General features: G+C 24.4%; 1 protein-coding gene across 1 annotated transcript; it reads right to left on the reverse strand.

Annotated features, from left to right (window-relative positions):
• Positions 1–12599: 12599 nt before the first annotated feature.
• On the reverse strand, positions 12600–15438 carry BO79DRAFT_208389 (aromatic amino acid ammonia-lyase). The gene is made up of 3 exons (XM_025682383.1): positions 15172–15438; positions 15006–15112; positions 12600–14936 (listed from the first exon to the last, which is right to left on the reverse strand). The coding sequence occupies exons 1-3, from the start codon at positions 15339–15341 to the stop codon at positions 12964–12966; spliced, it is 2250 nt and encodes a 749-aa protein (XP_025541511.1). The 5' UTR covers positions 15342–15438; the 3' UTR covers positions 12600–12963.
• Between the last annotated feature and the right edge of the window lie 1100 nt (positions 15439–16538).

Raw genomic sequence — 16538 nt, forward strand, 5'->3', positions numbered from 1 at the left:
TAATATAAATTAACAGTAGAAATTAGTAAATCTAATAAATTTATATATTTCTTTAATTATTATAAATAGCTCTTATTTTTAAATTATATAAATTTTTTTTAGATTTATACTTACTCCCTGTCCAGTCTTAATAATAAATTTAAAATATTTTATTTTTTTTTTACTTAAATTTATATTTATTAATATCTAGATATAATTTAATATCTTATAATTTAATCAGAACTCTTCAGACCTGCTTCTAGTATTATTATAAGATTTTAATTAAGAAAATAAATATATTATCTAGATAAGTAAAATAAAATTTATCTAAGTATTCTTATAAGATCTAGTTAATATATTTTTAAAAAATACTGGAAATATTTATAAGTCTAAATAAAATAACTAGCTATTTATAAAATCTATATTAAATATAAAAAGCTGTTATCTATTCTTATTTTTTAATAATATATATCTTATAGAATACTACAGAAATATTAAACTTAGTAAATTACTGTATTTTCCTAATTTAATTTAATATTTTATAAATTAGAGATAGCAGGTATTGGTTCTTTTTTATAATAATATTTAATTTATAATAATTAATATAAAAATAAAGATTTTTTTTAATTTTTAAATAAAGAGTATGGGAGCTGTAGTTAATAAATTATTTATTTAAATAAATTTTTTATTTAATAATTTTATAAGTTTTTTTCTGAGTATAATAAGTTTTTTTTAAAATATATTATATAAAGATCTTTATAAAGACTAAAATATTTTCTTATCTTTTTTCTTTAATTTAATAGAGTAGTTAATATCTAATCTATAATATAAAAATAAGACTTCTATATTTCTTAGTTTAAATAAATTTAAAAATTATTAATATTATTTTAGCAGCTTATTTTTTAGATTTAATTTAAATTTAATATATAAAATCTTTTCTATATTTTTCAGGAATATAGTAAATATCTTTATTTTTAATTATAATATTCTTCTCTTTTTCTTAATTTATATTTAAAAGGTAGTAGCTGATACTTAAATAAAGATATATATAAATTAAAATATTTATATAATTTTAATCTAAGTTTAGATTATTCAGAAATAGACTTAGTTTTAATTTAATTTAATTTTTTTATTATAGTGCTCCAGCTAAAAGAAATCTAAAATAATATTATACTTTAGATTATAATTAAATATATATATATAAAATCTAGATTTAGTATGTATCCTGATATCCAGATATATTTAAATAATATAATTAATAATCTTTTTTTCTTTAATTCCAGATACTAGAATTAAGATAATAAGAACTAGATCCAGTTTATTTTTTCTTATATATTTTAAATTAATAATATTATAAATAAGATATTTAGTATTAATTATAATATAAATATTTATTATTTAATTAATAATAGTCTCTAGAAGTAATGATTTAGAATTTATATATTTTTTTTTAAAAATCTTTTATTAAAAGTAATTTTTTTTACTTAAAGACTTCTGTCTATGATTTTATATAAAAACTATTTTTTTTTCTAGTTTTTATCTTATTTATTATCTATAATTTTTTTTTAAATACTTCTTATATTCTGTAGCCATTACTTGGATTAAAAATTAAAATATAGATTTTTAATAATAGTCTTTAATTAGATATTTATTCTTTTTGTACTGGAGATAGAGATCTATTTTTTTTTATTATAATTTTTTAGTTAAAATCTATTTAGCAGAATAAGAATTATATTAATTTAAGTTTTTAAATTAGGCTGTGTACTTTTATTTTTTATTATCTATTATTAAAATAATATATTTCTAGTCTATGATATTTTCTGTATTATTTATTAAGATTATATAAAAATTATAAACCTGTGTATATTATTAATAATTTTAATATTTTTTTTAAATATTATTTATTTTATATTATAACTGTATTATTAAAGCTGATTATAGTATTTTTTATAAAAGAAATTTTTTTCCAGACTGATAATAGCTTGTGATAATATATAATTAATTAAATTTTTTAATATTATAATTTTAAGAATATTTTTTTATATTATGCTATCTGTCTGGATTAAAATAATATTAAAATTTTTTAGAAAATCTTTAAAGCTTTTATTATCTTATCAAAAAGAGTATAATTTTTTTAAAGCTTTTATTTTTTAGTTCTTATTTTTATAGACTTTATCTAATTTTTTTATTATTTTTTTATAGGTAGCTGTGCTGCTTATACTTTAATATTATAATAAAATTTTTTTTTCTATATTTTTTTCTAGTTATTTAAATATATAAGCTACTCAGGATATATTATTTAGATATATAACTAAGTTTATAAGAAACTTAGACTATAAATATATTTTAAATTTAAAATAATTTTTCTTATTTTATTTATTAAAGAGTTTAATTTTTAAATATATAGATCTTAGTCACTAGACTGTATACTAAAAAAAAAAATAATAATATTATAAAATATATTATTTATAGCTTGGGTATTAATAATATTTTATAATTTAATAATATATTAATTCAGCTATTTACATTTATTCTATTAAGCTTATTAATAATAATTCTATTAATTTATTATTTATTATTTAGTTTTCTCTAGCTTATTAATAAGGTCGGTAAGGAATTATAATTATATTATATTATTTATTATTTTTTTATTCTATTTTATTCTATTCTGTTATATTTTATTAGTTATATAATTAGATTCTATACTGTGGGTTTATCTAAGAATTATTTCTAATATTAGAGATTACTTCTTGGTTCTAAGAATATATTACTTATTAAATAAGAAAAAATAGCTGCTGTTCAGAATAGAGCCTCAGAATTCCTGAGATTTTATATGTTATGTTTAGTCAGCAGGTGGTAATAATGTAACCGGACAACGAAGTAGCGCAACAATGAGCCGGCGCGGCAATCCTTACTACTTTAAATCTTTATATAATACAACACGCGATATATTCAACCTTGCTTAATTTAGTTAATATTAAAGCTATTTAAATATATAGAGGGTCTTTCTCAAGATAAGAAATTAGTACTTGCTTGTAAGATCTTTAATTATAGCTAATTTACTATTAAAAAGATATGTACTGCAGTATTTGATGTCAAGATAAATACTTTAAAAGATTGTTTAAATAGTGTTAAATCTTATATGGAAGTAGAGGCAAATTTAAAGAAGTTATCTAATAATAATAAATTAGTCTTGAAGCGCAGGATCCTTGAATTAGATTTATAAGATTATTTATTTATTATTATTAAAATATGATATCTTACAGAGGTCCTTCTAGTATTGAAATTAAAGTTAAAAAATATTTTTATTAATAAATACTAGATTAATTAATTCGTTTAACATCACCAGGCTAAATTGAAATCTAAATATACTTAATATTTTAATTATTAATATGTGAAGTGCGAGGATATTAAAATTATAAATCAATAATTTAGATTAGTATAGAATACTATATAAAAATATAGGATTCTTGAATATAATATTTATAATATAGATAAAACAGGTTTTTAAATAGAAATAATATTAATTATAAAAATTATTTATAATATTAAATCATATTAAATAAATACAAGATCTATATAATCTAAAAATTATAAATAGATTATTTTAATCATTATAATCAGTGCTGGAGAGAGTATACTATCTTTATAGATTATTTTTATAGGCAAGATACAGTAAGAGAAGTAGTTTAAAATTATTTCTAATAATTAATAGATCAGTGTTAATAATAATAAATAGATAAATAATAAACTTATATTTAACTGGTTTTAATACTTTGATATCTATACAGTTTTAAAAATAATAGACTAGTATTATCTTCTTATTTTTAATAGTTATAGAAGCTATTTAATTGTTGAATTTAACTAATATTATAAAGAAAAATTAATTATTTTTTTATATATGCCGCCTCATTCTTTCTATAAATTTTAATTATTTGATATCACTTGTTTTGCACTGCTAAAGATTCTATATAATTATTAAATCAAAGATACAGCTGATTAAGATATTTATTATATATAGAAAAAAGACTTCTTATATTATTTTAAAAAAATATATTCAAAAGCATTTAATACAGTAAATATAAAGTAAGGTTTTGCTGTAACAGGACTTTCTTTATATAATTTTTAAAAAATACTTCAATATCTTAAAAATTTAAATTAAATATTTTTATTATCTTCAATATTATTATCTAATTAATCTATATATCTCAGTAAAATACTTTTGATTTTTTATTAATTAAATTATTAAAAAACAGAGATTAAAATACTACAGGAAGCTGGATTATCTTTACTTATTATTAATTAAGTATTTGAAAAAATCTATAAAGATGCAGAAATAGTAATACAGAATACTGTATTGTTTTAACAGGAATTAGATCAACTCTATACAGTAAATTAATATAAAAAAAATAAGAAGAAGGCCTTAAAATACTTTTTATAAGAAAAAGGTATATTAGATGATTCTATTATATATTATATTACTTAGAAAAAGAATATTAAGATTATATAGATAATAAAATATACTTAATATTAGCCATCATGTTGCAGTAATTATAATAAGAAAGATTATAATTATCTTAAATATCCAGATAAAGTTAATGTCTAGTTTACTTGAATATAAATTATTTATATAATATTTAATTACTTTAATTTAAAGCGATCGTTGCAATATGATAGGTAGAATGGTGGCTTGTTTATGAGGGTTAAGGGTTGCTGCACCAGCTCGTTGTTGCGCTGCTTCGTTGTCCGATTACATTAAGGCTGGTTAGCCGAGTCCTCTAGTAGGGGCTTGTCCTGTAACATATACTTTCTGTCTAAGATTCAGAATATAATAATTTCTAATAATTAATTCTATAATTTTTTTAATTTCTAAGTATTCTTTAAATAATCTATTATAATATATAGTTATAATTTCTATTCTTATACTAGTTAATATAAAAATTAATCTATAAAAGTAAGCTAATTTTTTTTTATTAATAATAATTTTATTTAATGAGTCTTTGCTTATTTCTTAAAATATTTTATTATTTTTAATAATATTAACTAATTATTTAATTAGATTATTATTAATCTCTAGTATCACTGTAAGATTAACTTTATTATAACTAATTAATTTATTCTTATTTTATTTCAGAATAACTAGTTTAATAATCTTTTTTTTTATTTTATAATCTAATCTATAATTTCATATATCTGTATATCTATTTTATATTTTTTTATAATATATAATATAAAAATTATATTATAATAAAATTTCTGCCTATCTTACCTGCCTTCTAGTTAATTCTTTAATTATTATAAAATAAATTAAATTCTTATAATCTATTTTTATAATAATAATATATTTTACTTCTTTAAAATAGACTTTCTATTATTTAAATATTATTATTATAATTAATAATTTTTTATTATAAATATTATAATTAAGTTCCACCTAAACTAACTTTCTTAAATAAAATATAATTAATCTAGTTTTTTTATTATTTTCTAACTATATCATATATATACTAATAATATAATCTAATATATTAGTTTTAATAATTTTTTTCTTTTCTAGATCATGCTGTACTAGTACTAATAATATAATAAATCTATATTTAATATTTTTAAATATATACTGCTGCAGTTCTTCCCACTTAAACTTTTATATTTTTTTTATAAATTTAAATAATAATATTATATAAATAATATATCCGTCTATAAATTATCAATAATAATTAATTGATTTAATAAATTATTATAATTCTTTTAGATTTTTAGATTAAGACCAGTCCTTAATAACTTATATTTTAACTTATTTAATATAAACTTCTTTTATAAATATCTAATATTCTAGAAACTTTATTTTTTAAATATAAAATTTATATTTCTTCAGCTTATATCACAAATAATATAAATATAATTTATATAATATAAATCTTATATATTTAATATATTTTTTTTTACTTTTCAAGAAGATCAGGATATCATCTAAATAAATAATTATAAATTTATTAAAATATTTTCTAAATATCTTATTAATATATTATTAAAAGAATATAAATATATTAATTAGTCTGAATAATATAACCAAGTATTTAAAATATTTATATTTTATTCTAAATATAGTTTTTTATTTTTTATTTTTTATAATATATATATAATAATACACATCCATAATATCAAGTTTAATAAACTATTTTATTTCTTATATTTTATTCTGAATTTCTAAGATTAAGAACAGTAGATATTAATTCTTAATTATAATTATATTAAATAATTAATAATCTATATATAATTATAAACTGCTATTCTTTTTTAATATAAATAAAATCTTATATCCTGCAGGTGACTTTAATAGTCTAATATTATTTTTTATTAATTAATTATTAATATATTCTCATAGTACCTGTAATTTCTTTTCAGATATTAAATAAATCTTTTTATATACTAGTAACTTCCCTTTCTTAATAAAAATAATATAATTATGTTTTCTATATTAAAGTAATTTAAATTATTCTAGTTATTTAAATAAATCTTTAAATTTTTTATATTATAATAAAATATACAGATTACTTCTGGTCACAGTTAAAAATTCTTATAAATCTTATAATCTTATATTAATATACTCAAGTTTTTATTTATTCTAAATCTCTAACTTTATATTACTAGATCTAGATTCTTATACTTAAATCCTTTATTACTTTATACTATTATTTTTAAATCTTTATTCTTATATCTTGATTTTTAAATCAGTACTTTCAATATTATATTCTCAGTATTTATCTGTTATTACTAGTATTTATTCTAATAATTTCTTAAGTTAATTCTGTTATAATAACTTAATTATTATTATTACTTATATAATTATACTTAAGATACTATTTTTCTCTGAGCCTTCTCTAATATTTAATATATTAAACTTTTATAATATTCTTAATCTTCTTATAAATTATTTAGTCCTTATTCTAGTCTCTTACTAACTAGTAAATTATACAGATCCAGACTTTATATCTAATCCTTACTAATATTATTTTAAATAATTATAATTTATAAATTAAAGACTCTCAGTTCTTTAATTAATTTATAAATTATAATTTCTAAGCTATAAAATCTTTAATATAATATTATATTATCTTAATAATATTATATCAAAATTTATATATTCATAATAATCTATTATAGTTATAAATATAATTCCTGACTTGACTATTAATATAAGAATTTCTAAATTTTTTCTATTTAATTCTATAATTAGTTCCAGTTTTTCTTTCTATTTTCTGAGTATTCTAAGTTGCTATATAAATTATAAATTTATAAAGTTTTTAATTATACTAAAGTTTACTAGTACTTGAACTAGTTAATCTAGTACAATTATCTAAATCTTTAAATATTTTTTTAATTCTATAATTACTAACTACTGTTCTAGCCAATTAGACTCTAATAATTTTAAATATTCTTATAAAAATCTTGAGTTTTTTATTTTTATTATATAATATATTATACATTAATTATTAAAATATATTATTTAATATATTATATTATAATATAGATATCATCTATACTCTATATACAAGTATTTATAATTAAAATATAAATAATAACTTTTTCTGGCTTCTACTACTTCTAGTATTTTTAATCAGTAACTTATAATATATTTCTAGTTATAATATATTAAATATATATTTATATAATATATAATCCAAGAAAGTTCATCATATCTCCAGTATTTCTTATTTTCTTTAAAATATCTATATAAATATTTTTTATAATTATATTATAGATCTATTCCAGCTATCTTTATTTTCTAATTAATTTTAAATAAATAATAATAATAATTTATATTATCTTATCCATATATTAAGCAGAATTCTAAATAATAAAAATATCTTTATAAATATAATTCCTAGTCTTTATTTTATAATTTCTAATATTTTAAATCTTAATATAAGCAGTACTGTATAATCTTTTTAAATTTTAGATAAAATTATACTAAATTCTTTTTAAATTTCTTTATAATACAGTCTAATTAATAAGAGATATTTCTTTTATTATTTTTTTAATTTTTCTTATTTTCATTTTAATATATCAGATATAATTTACTGGTTTCTGATAGAGATTTTTTTAAAATATTAAATATTTTATTAAGTCTTTTCTTACTAGGTTTAAGATTTTTTAATTAAGTATTATATTCTTTATCCAAAGAATTAAACTTATTTTAAACTATATCAGAATATTTATTCTCTAAAACTAGCTTATTATTATTACTAATTTCTACAGGCTAATCAAATGGTTCAAATAATTAATAAATTTCTTATAATTCTAATAATACTAATTATTTATAATAATCTATTACTTCACCTAGTTTTAATATATTTTACTTACTAATACTAGTAGTTATTTTTATTATATAATATATAACTCCTTGTTATCTAGTATCTGTATTATAGTTTTTATCTATATTTTTAATAAACAGATAATAATATTATAAACTTTTTTAATTTAATTTTTAATAGCTCTCAGCTATTTTTAAAGTTATTATTATTTTTATTTATAATTTTTTAATTAATAACCTGCTTTACCACAGTTAAAATATAAATAATCTTTTTTATATTTTTTAAATTCCTTCTTTTTTATTAAATCTGATACTGTATTATATCCAGCTCTATTAATTTTAATCTATAAAAATTTTTATATTCTAGATTTCTAGACTATACTAATCATCTATTATTAACTTAGTAATTCTATTAATTATTTTATTAAAATATAGATTTACTAATCTATCAGTCTTTTTTCTATTTCATATTATACTTATATAACTTATTATTAATTTTAACTATTACTATAATTATTTATTATAATATTCCTGGCTACTCTTACTAAATAAATTTCTTTTAAATCTTTATCTTAATTTTTTTTTTAAATTATATAATATGAGTATTTTTATTCTAGTCCAGATAACTAATAATTTATAAGAACTTAGAAATATACTTAAATACTAATCTAGTCTACTTAAATTATTATAATTTTTATTCAATATTATATACTATGTTGATATCTCTGAATATTTATTTAAAATATTTCTTAAATTTAATATAACTAGCAAAGATTTTTTTAATATTATTATCTTATTTCTCTACTGATTTTTTCTAGTAATTATAAATATATAGTTTAAACCAATTAAATACTATTCCAGTTAGATAAATAAATATAAAAAAAATCTTATTAATCTTATTTCTGAGCTTCTTTTTATTTATATTAAAATATAAATTTAATTAAGTTAAAAAAGCCCTAAGCTTTAATTAATTACTATTAAATAATTCTAATAATCAGATTTTAATAAACTTAACTACTAAATAATCTTCAAGTAACTAGTTTTATTATTCTAAGATAATAATATTTTCTTATAATTAATTAATCATATTTATTAATTTTTATATTATTAATATATATAATTAATCTTCTTCTTAAATACTAGAGCCCTGCTGTAAAATATATAATAAGCTTAAATTATTTAATATAATAGATAATTATATAGTAAACACTTATATTAACTGATACTTAATATATCAAATCCTAGAATTACTTTTCTATTCCTATTAGCTTAGCTTTATTAATATATATACTATTAAACTAGATCAAGATAGTATCAGACTGAAATTCTATTTAATAGTAACTAATCTTAAATAAAAAAAGAGAAGTAAAACTAAATAATACTATATAACTATTTATAAATAAATATAGATAAGTATTCTATAGCTAAGCTTCTAAATATATAATTATTTAAAAATAATATTATTAAATATAAAGAACAGAATTATCTAAATATATAAAAAAATATCTTTATATATCCTATTCTCTATATATCATACATATACTATTAGGTCTGTTGTATACTACTATAATAATTATAAACTAGAATAATATATTATATATTATATATCTATGTATATACCATAGTCACGTGATACATGGCTGTTCTAAGCATTATAAAAATAATCAAGAATTCTACTAAATAATAGTTTGGCTTTACCCAAACACTGTTCTTATCAGTACTTTCTGCCTGGCAAGTCTGCCTTGCTAGTGAGTTAACTAGCAGGGGTCTGTAACAATATTTTATAATTTATTTTAAAAGATCTACTTTTATATCTTTTTATTTAAACAGAAAATAATAATATTAAGACTATATAAGATAAAGAAAAAAATAATAAATTAAATTTTATTAAAATACTTTCTATAATAATCTAAAAAATAAGTTTTAACTTAAGTTAGAAGTTTTAACTTAAATCAGAAATTTTAACTTAAATCAGAATATTCTTTATTAATATATTTAAATAAATCTAAAAAATTTATAAATATATAAATATAAGTCCTATATATCATATAAATTTCTAGATATTTAATATAAATCTAAAATAATTATTACTATATCAAGATTATTAGATATAATAAAATTTAATTTATTTTATATTAAAAAAATAACCCTTCTTAAACATATAATTAATTTTTATACTAAAAAAGAATTTATTATTATCTAATATTTATAATTAATAACAAAGAAATAATAATAATTATTATATTTTTTAAAATTATTATATTTATTTTATACTTTTACTCTTACTTTATCAGAATTTAAAAATTTAATAATTTATAAAGTATTTAAAGTATATAATTTTATTTTTAATTATTTTAAAGATTCTCAGAGACATCTTAGAAAAAAAAATACTTTATAAAAAAAGTAATTTTTTAATAATCTCAAACTTATATTAGCCAAACTAAAATTTTATTATAATTAAATCTATAATAATTAAGAATATCTTTATATATTTATAATAATTCTAGTATTTAATTTAAAGTTATAAGCTTTCAAATCTACTCAATAAAATAATCTAACTTATAATTATATTTCTGAATATAAAAAGATTCTAGAAAATATTTATATCAGATATAAATCTTATAATAATTTTAAATTATTATTAGAATTTTTAACAATATTAATAACATCTTATTTAATAAATTTAATAAATTAATCTAAATATTTTAATTATTTAAAATCTATAATAACAAAGAATTTTATTCTAAAAATTAAATAATATTTATAAAAAGAACTAATCCAGACTGAAAATATTTTTAATTTCTAGAAAATAAATTAATATTAATTTTTAATTTTAAATCAGATAGTATAAGACATACTTACTATTCTAGTTAATAAAATTAAAGTAAAAAAACTTTTTAATTTTATTTAAAATATATATTATTATTACTAAGATTATTTTTTTTCCAGAAACTATCAGAGTCTTAATACTTTAGATATATAAAAAAAATTTTAAATAAAATCTAAAATTCAATATATTCCTGATAATATTAATTTAATTTTATTTATAATTAAAAATCTATGTACAGAGATTTTAATTAAAAAAGATTATTAACTAGATCTATCTATTATTTAAATAAGTAATACTAATAAGTCTGATAAATCAAATAATTTAAATAAATTTAATAAATCTAATAAAACTAATGAATTTAATTATTCATTTCATTCTAATTAGAATAATCTAGATAATATTTTAAATTCTTAATATATAATAAAATAATTTCTATGCCTCCTCTATCAAGATCTCTATATATTCTATAAATATTTATATAAAATAGATTACGGAGCCGTGATCATCACAATATTAATTATTAAAAATAAAAATATTTATTATAATAAAATTATTTTCTTTTAGAAAAGTTCTACTAAGTAAGATATTATAATAATATTTATTCTTCATAAATTTTTCTAACTTAAGTCAGTAATTAAAATTATAATTTAGGTTAATAAATAAGAATTCTAACTTAAGTTAATACTTATAATATTTTATATTAATAAAATAAATAAATTATATTTTAAATTAGTTTATTGAGCTTCCAGAGCTTATTTAATAATAGAAAGCTCAAGAATATTTATAATTTAAAGTCTAGCTTAAAGCTTAACAGGCAAGTCTGGATAAGTAACGTAGCTTCTAATCTATAAGTCTTAATCAGCAGGATCTGACTCAGCCCGGTTACGAGCGGGCCCGGGCAAGCCCGACACCCACAGGCGAGCCCTGCCATGTCTATCCTTAATAAATTAATTAATTATATAATAATAATTTATAATTAATATAATATTACTTGCTTTAACAGCTCCAAGAATCTTTAAAAAAATAAGATTATTATAATTCTCAGGATTTAATAAATTTATAAAAGCATTTAGAATCTGTGCTATCTTGTTATATTTACCTGTAAGAAATATTAATTAATTACAGTTTCTTTAACTAAGTCTAGAATCCATAATCGACCTCACTGTGTGTAGTAACAGATAAGAAAATAAGCCTACTATAAAATAATCCCAGAAAAGGGCTATGCATTTTCCGGAGCTTCTCGAATAGGGGCATGGCCACAATGATTCCGCTTAATAGGATAAATAAAAAAGTTGAGCGATAAGTTCACTCGCGCATGGAAGAACAGAGCGACGCGGAAACAGAAAAATTGCGCTCTCTATGTCACTGGGGAAGTTAAGTTGGTCTAAACTCTAAAGAACCGGGACTATTGTAGTTCATCAATTATATATCTACTACTACTCTAGTACTAGTTGGTCGGTCCGCATTGTTTTTGCGTTTTGTCGTCCCATGAATGGTCAATCCTGTCACCGCCTTCCGCGGTTTGCAACTACGTAGTACGTCCGAATCCCACGAAACCGGCCCGTGTCCCTGATGGACAATCTCGATCAGCCAACTGGCCAGTTCAGTTTGTTCTAGCAACAGTTTGTATGCGAAGGAACCTTCCACCGCAAAGCATGGATTGGGATATAAAATAATTAAATGATAACAGACAACGGGCAGCGCCTTAGGCCACCTGTGTATTGTACTTATTATCATTTAACTGAGAACCAACCCACTGACAAACATGCAAAAACAGAGAACAGGACTTAGTAACCGCCGTGGCTCAATCCCCATCAACCATACCCCCAGGCAGCCTGTATCAGACACTACCTTCATCACTTACCTTCACCCCATTGCTTGCCTTGATTGCATTGTTTAGTTTGAGTCCGCTGCTAGCTTTGATACTGTTACTGCCATCTACAAATCCAGGGTCGAGGCCACTGCCCTGCAAGTAGCGGAAGACCTCAGAATACAAGGAACCATCGCGAACAGCCTCATAAATGATGGAAACCCAGGACCCGATAGTCTTCTTTGGTCGTCCATCAATAACATTGAGACCGCCGTACTCCGCAATCGGGTGCTCCACCAGACCGCGATGCATGGGGACGCCGAGTCTCTCACGCACAAACAGGTATATGGCCTTGGTACCCTCGCCGAGATAGTCCGAGGTTGTCGGTTGTCTGAGAAATCCATCGCGGTGGGTGAGGTAGCACTGTAAGATCAGATCCTCGAATGTTTTAGTGAGGCCAGCTAGCTTTTCGATGGACATGATGGTGGGGATACGATTGGCATTCGCCACAGCCGCAGTGACTAGCGACTGCGCCGCCTTTTCAGCACGCTCAGCAGCGTCATATGCGGCGGAGTCGTACCATGACTCCTCAAAAACCTTCCAAAATTCATGAAAGAAATCCTCTATGAACGTATGATACTGGTCCTCGGCAAGAAGACTTGAGGTGATTAGCTGGCGTGCCGGATCCTTCATGCTGGCAAGGAAGGTGCGGTGAAGAGTGCGCAGGTCCACACCTTGGCAGCCGGTGTAGAGGCAGTTCGCGACAATCATTGATAGCACCTCAACTGCTGCCATGGTCTGACGGGCGGATAGTAGCCCCAGGGAGTTGATTGCCTGGTTGTGCATCTCAGCGGATTGGACGTGGTTGCTTACTGGGTTCGCAAGAACGCCTAGCTCAGAGGTATAGGCGGCAGTATTAACATCAATGCCCTTCAAGCAAAATGACAGGCTAGGATCATCAGCTGCCAAGTTTGGGGGCAGGCCATTGCTCAAATCATGGTTGATCATCTCACTGGTTTGACTGAAGAGCATTTTACCGATTGACTGGAGTGCCAGGCGGATCTTTTCTGTAGCGGACGTGACGGCTGCTGCCTGGAAATTTGCACCGCAGTGAATATCATTGTCCGCAATATTCACAACAGGATTGTCTGACGTTGAGTTGAGTTCCGTATGAAGCTGCTTCTCAGCACTCAGAAGGTCCTCCAGCTGTGGGGAGAGCCATTGCGGTGCACTGCGCAACGCGTAGCGCTCCTGGGCCAGGCCCGAGGAGAAGCGATCCTTCGTGTCCTCCAGGCCATATGACAGCTTGGAGCCACGCAGAAACGTTCGAATATTCTGAGCAGCCTCAATTTGTCCCTGATGCGGACGGGCGGCAGCGATGAAAGGATGGGCCCATTCATTGTTGGCGTGGAGGGCCTCGGATGACAAGGCGGTCAATAATTGGGAGACAACTGCTAGTTGATTGGCTTCGTAGCAACCCAGGCTGGCGACAGCGGCAGCTGCTGCGGTGCCATTTATCAAGGATAGACCCTCCTTTGGTCCCAGGATGATTGGTGTGATAGAAGCCTGTTCAAGGGCTGTCTGTGCCGACATGATTCGGGGCAGCCCTTTCTGGCCACCAACTCGTACATACACATCCGGGTTTCCCTGTATGGCTCCAGATATATATGACAGAGGCATGAGGTCACCAGAGGCAGAGATGGAGCCTCGCAGGGGGACAATGGGGACAATGTCATGTTCAAGCAGTTTGATCATGGTATCCACCACGTTGCGTGTCATTGCAGAGTGACCACGAATATTTGCGTTGCATCGGATGAGAATCATGGCTCTCGTCCAAGCACTGGGCATGCTGTGGGACTCCAGATACTCATGACTACTTGGAGAGTCCGATTTATCCTCTCGGGTCAGGATGGCACTTTGAGTGTGCTGCATGAGTGCTCGCTGTAAACCGTATAGGTCTTTTGTGCGCGTGTCGGCACTCCCTCCAAATCCAGTATTGACGCCTAAACATCCTCTGTTAGCTCCATTACCTGTGCACTACCTCTGAGTCATTTGATTAAGTGGTCACTTGCCGTAGAGGTAATACCCCTTGGAAAGGTATCCCTGTAATGTATCGACACTGGCTTCGATACGCTCATCCATGATGTTATCGGCTTTGAGGGCAAGGCCAACGCCCTTTCTATTCAATGAACATCATTTAGCATCATTGTTTAGTAGGCAGAGACAGGGGGAACAGACCTTGCAACAGCGACGACGGACGCTACATCCAGTGAATGGCCATCAATTGCAATGGAGCCGGTTGAGACATGCCGTTGAAGCTTAAGCCAGGACTTCAAAGCCTGTTGAGCATGGGGGGTTGGCCAGACGTGATGGACGTCAAATGAGAGTGATAGTGACGTGCTACCCATGATCACAGTGATTGCCAAACTTGCGGGAGAAGAATGAAGGATGAAAAATTATAACAAGGAAGTGAGGGTCTCAAATGGAGTATGCTGGGGAGTGAGGTGTCGTATGGGGTTGGCCACGTTTTGATCAAGCATCTTTATATATCTATAGAGGTCAGTAGTTATCTCCGGAACCGTTCTATAATGTTGCGTGATATACACGAGTACTGCCTTGATAACAACAATCCATTGCGTAACCGATTAATATCAATATTACGCAATTCGAGATACGTATACCCTCATGCCCATGTTCTTGGTGGGGCTCCGGAGCCAGCCTACTTGCCTTGAAAGGCTTTTGAAAACCGCCATTGACTAGGAAGCCCAAGGGATATGGACGGAGCTCAGGCGGAGAAGAAAGCTCCGCGCTCTGAGCAAAGACGCCGTCGATGTTAGTACAGATTGTGGTTACTGGACCTTCCCGATTAGTATATTGCACAGTCCATGTCGGTCGAATTGTACGCAAGTTAACACCCTAGCGTTGTATTAGCTGGCCATCATATAGGGATGTGACAAATGGTAGCTGCATTTACTACTCCGTATAGCAAACGTTCCGGGGGAACAGGCATGGCTCTATGCCCTCTCGTTCAGTCCCATATCCACCCTAACCATATGTTATATAAGGAGAATATATCATAGTTTCGACCTATACCATATTTTGAGAGACAAATGATCCATAGCCTAATCTATGGAGGTAGGGGCTAGACTGTCATACGGAGTTCATCAGAACTACTTCACAGCAGACAGGAACTCCCTTCCCATGATTACCGTTGTGGCTTTTTTTTAAAAGTAGTTGGACAGACGCTGCGTCAATCCGTGCGCGTTAATTTACGCTACCGTGTCCCACAGTAACATTGGTAGTCTAAGTGCCGTCTAGCCTAGCCTTCAGATTTCTTACTCCATTCCTTGTCCCATTGCCTTAGGAACAATAGAGGGTTACGCACGACAAGTGCTGAATCAATGGGGACAAGGGGAGGGCGTGGACAGGTAATTGGCCATGTATCATGGTAAGTTAAGTTGACTGTTAGAGGTGTGATTATAGAGGACATAAACGAAATCAATCATACTTTCGTCTACGGTGCGATCAGAGTTCGATTTCATGGGAAAGTAGCAGGCAGCTGTAGGGTGAATTTGAAAATTGACGTTTAGCGAAAAGTTTGTATT

This window comes from Aspergillus costaricaensis (genome assembly GCF_003184835.1).
Source record: "Aspergillus costaricaensis CBS 115574 unplaced genomic scaffold BO79scaffold_10, whole genome shotgun sequence".
Lineage (NCBI taxonomy): Eukaryota > Fungi > Ascomycota > Eurotiomycetes > Eurotiales > Aspergillaceae > Aspergillus > Aspergillus costaricensis.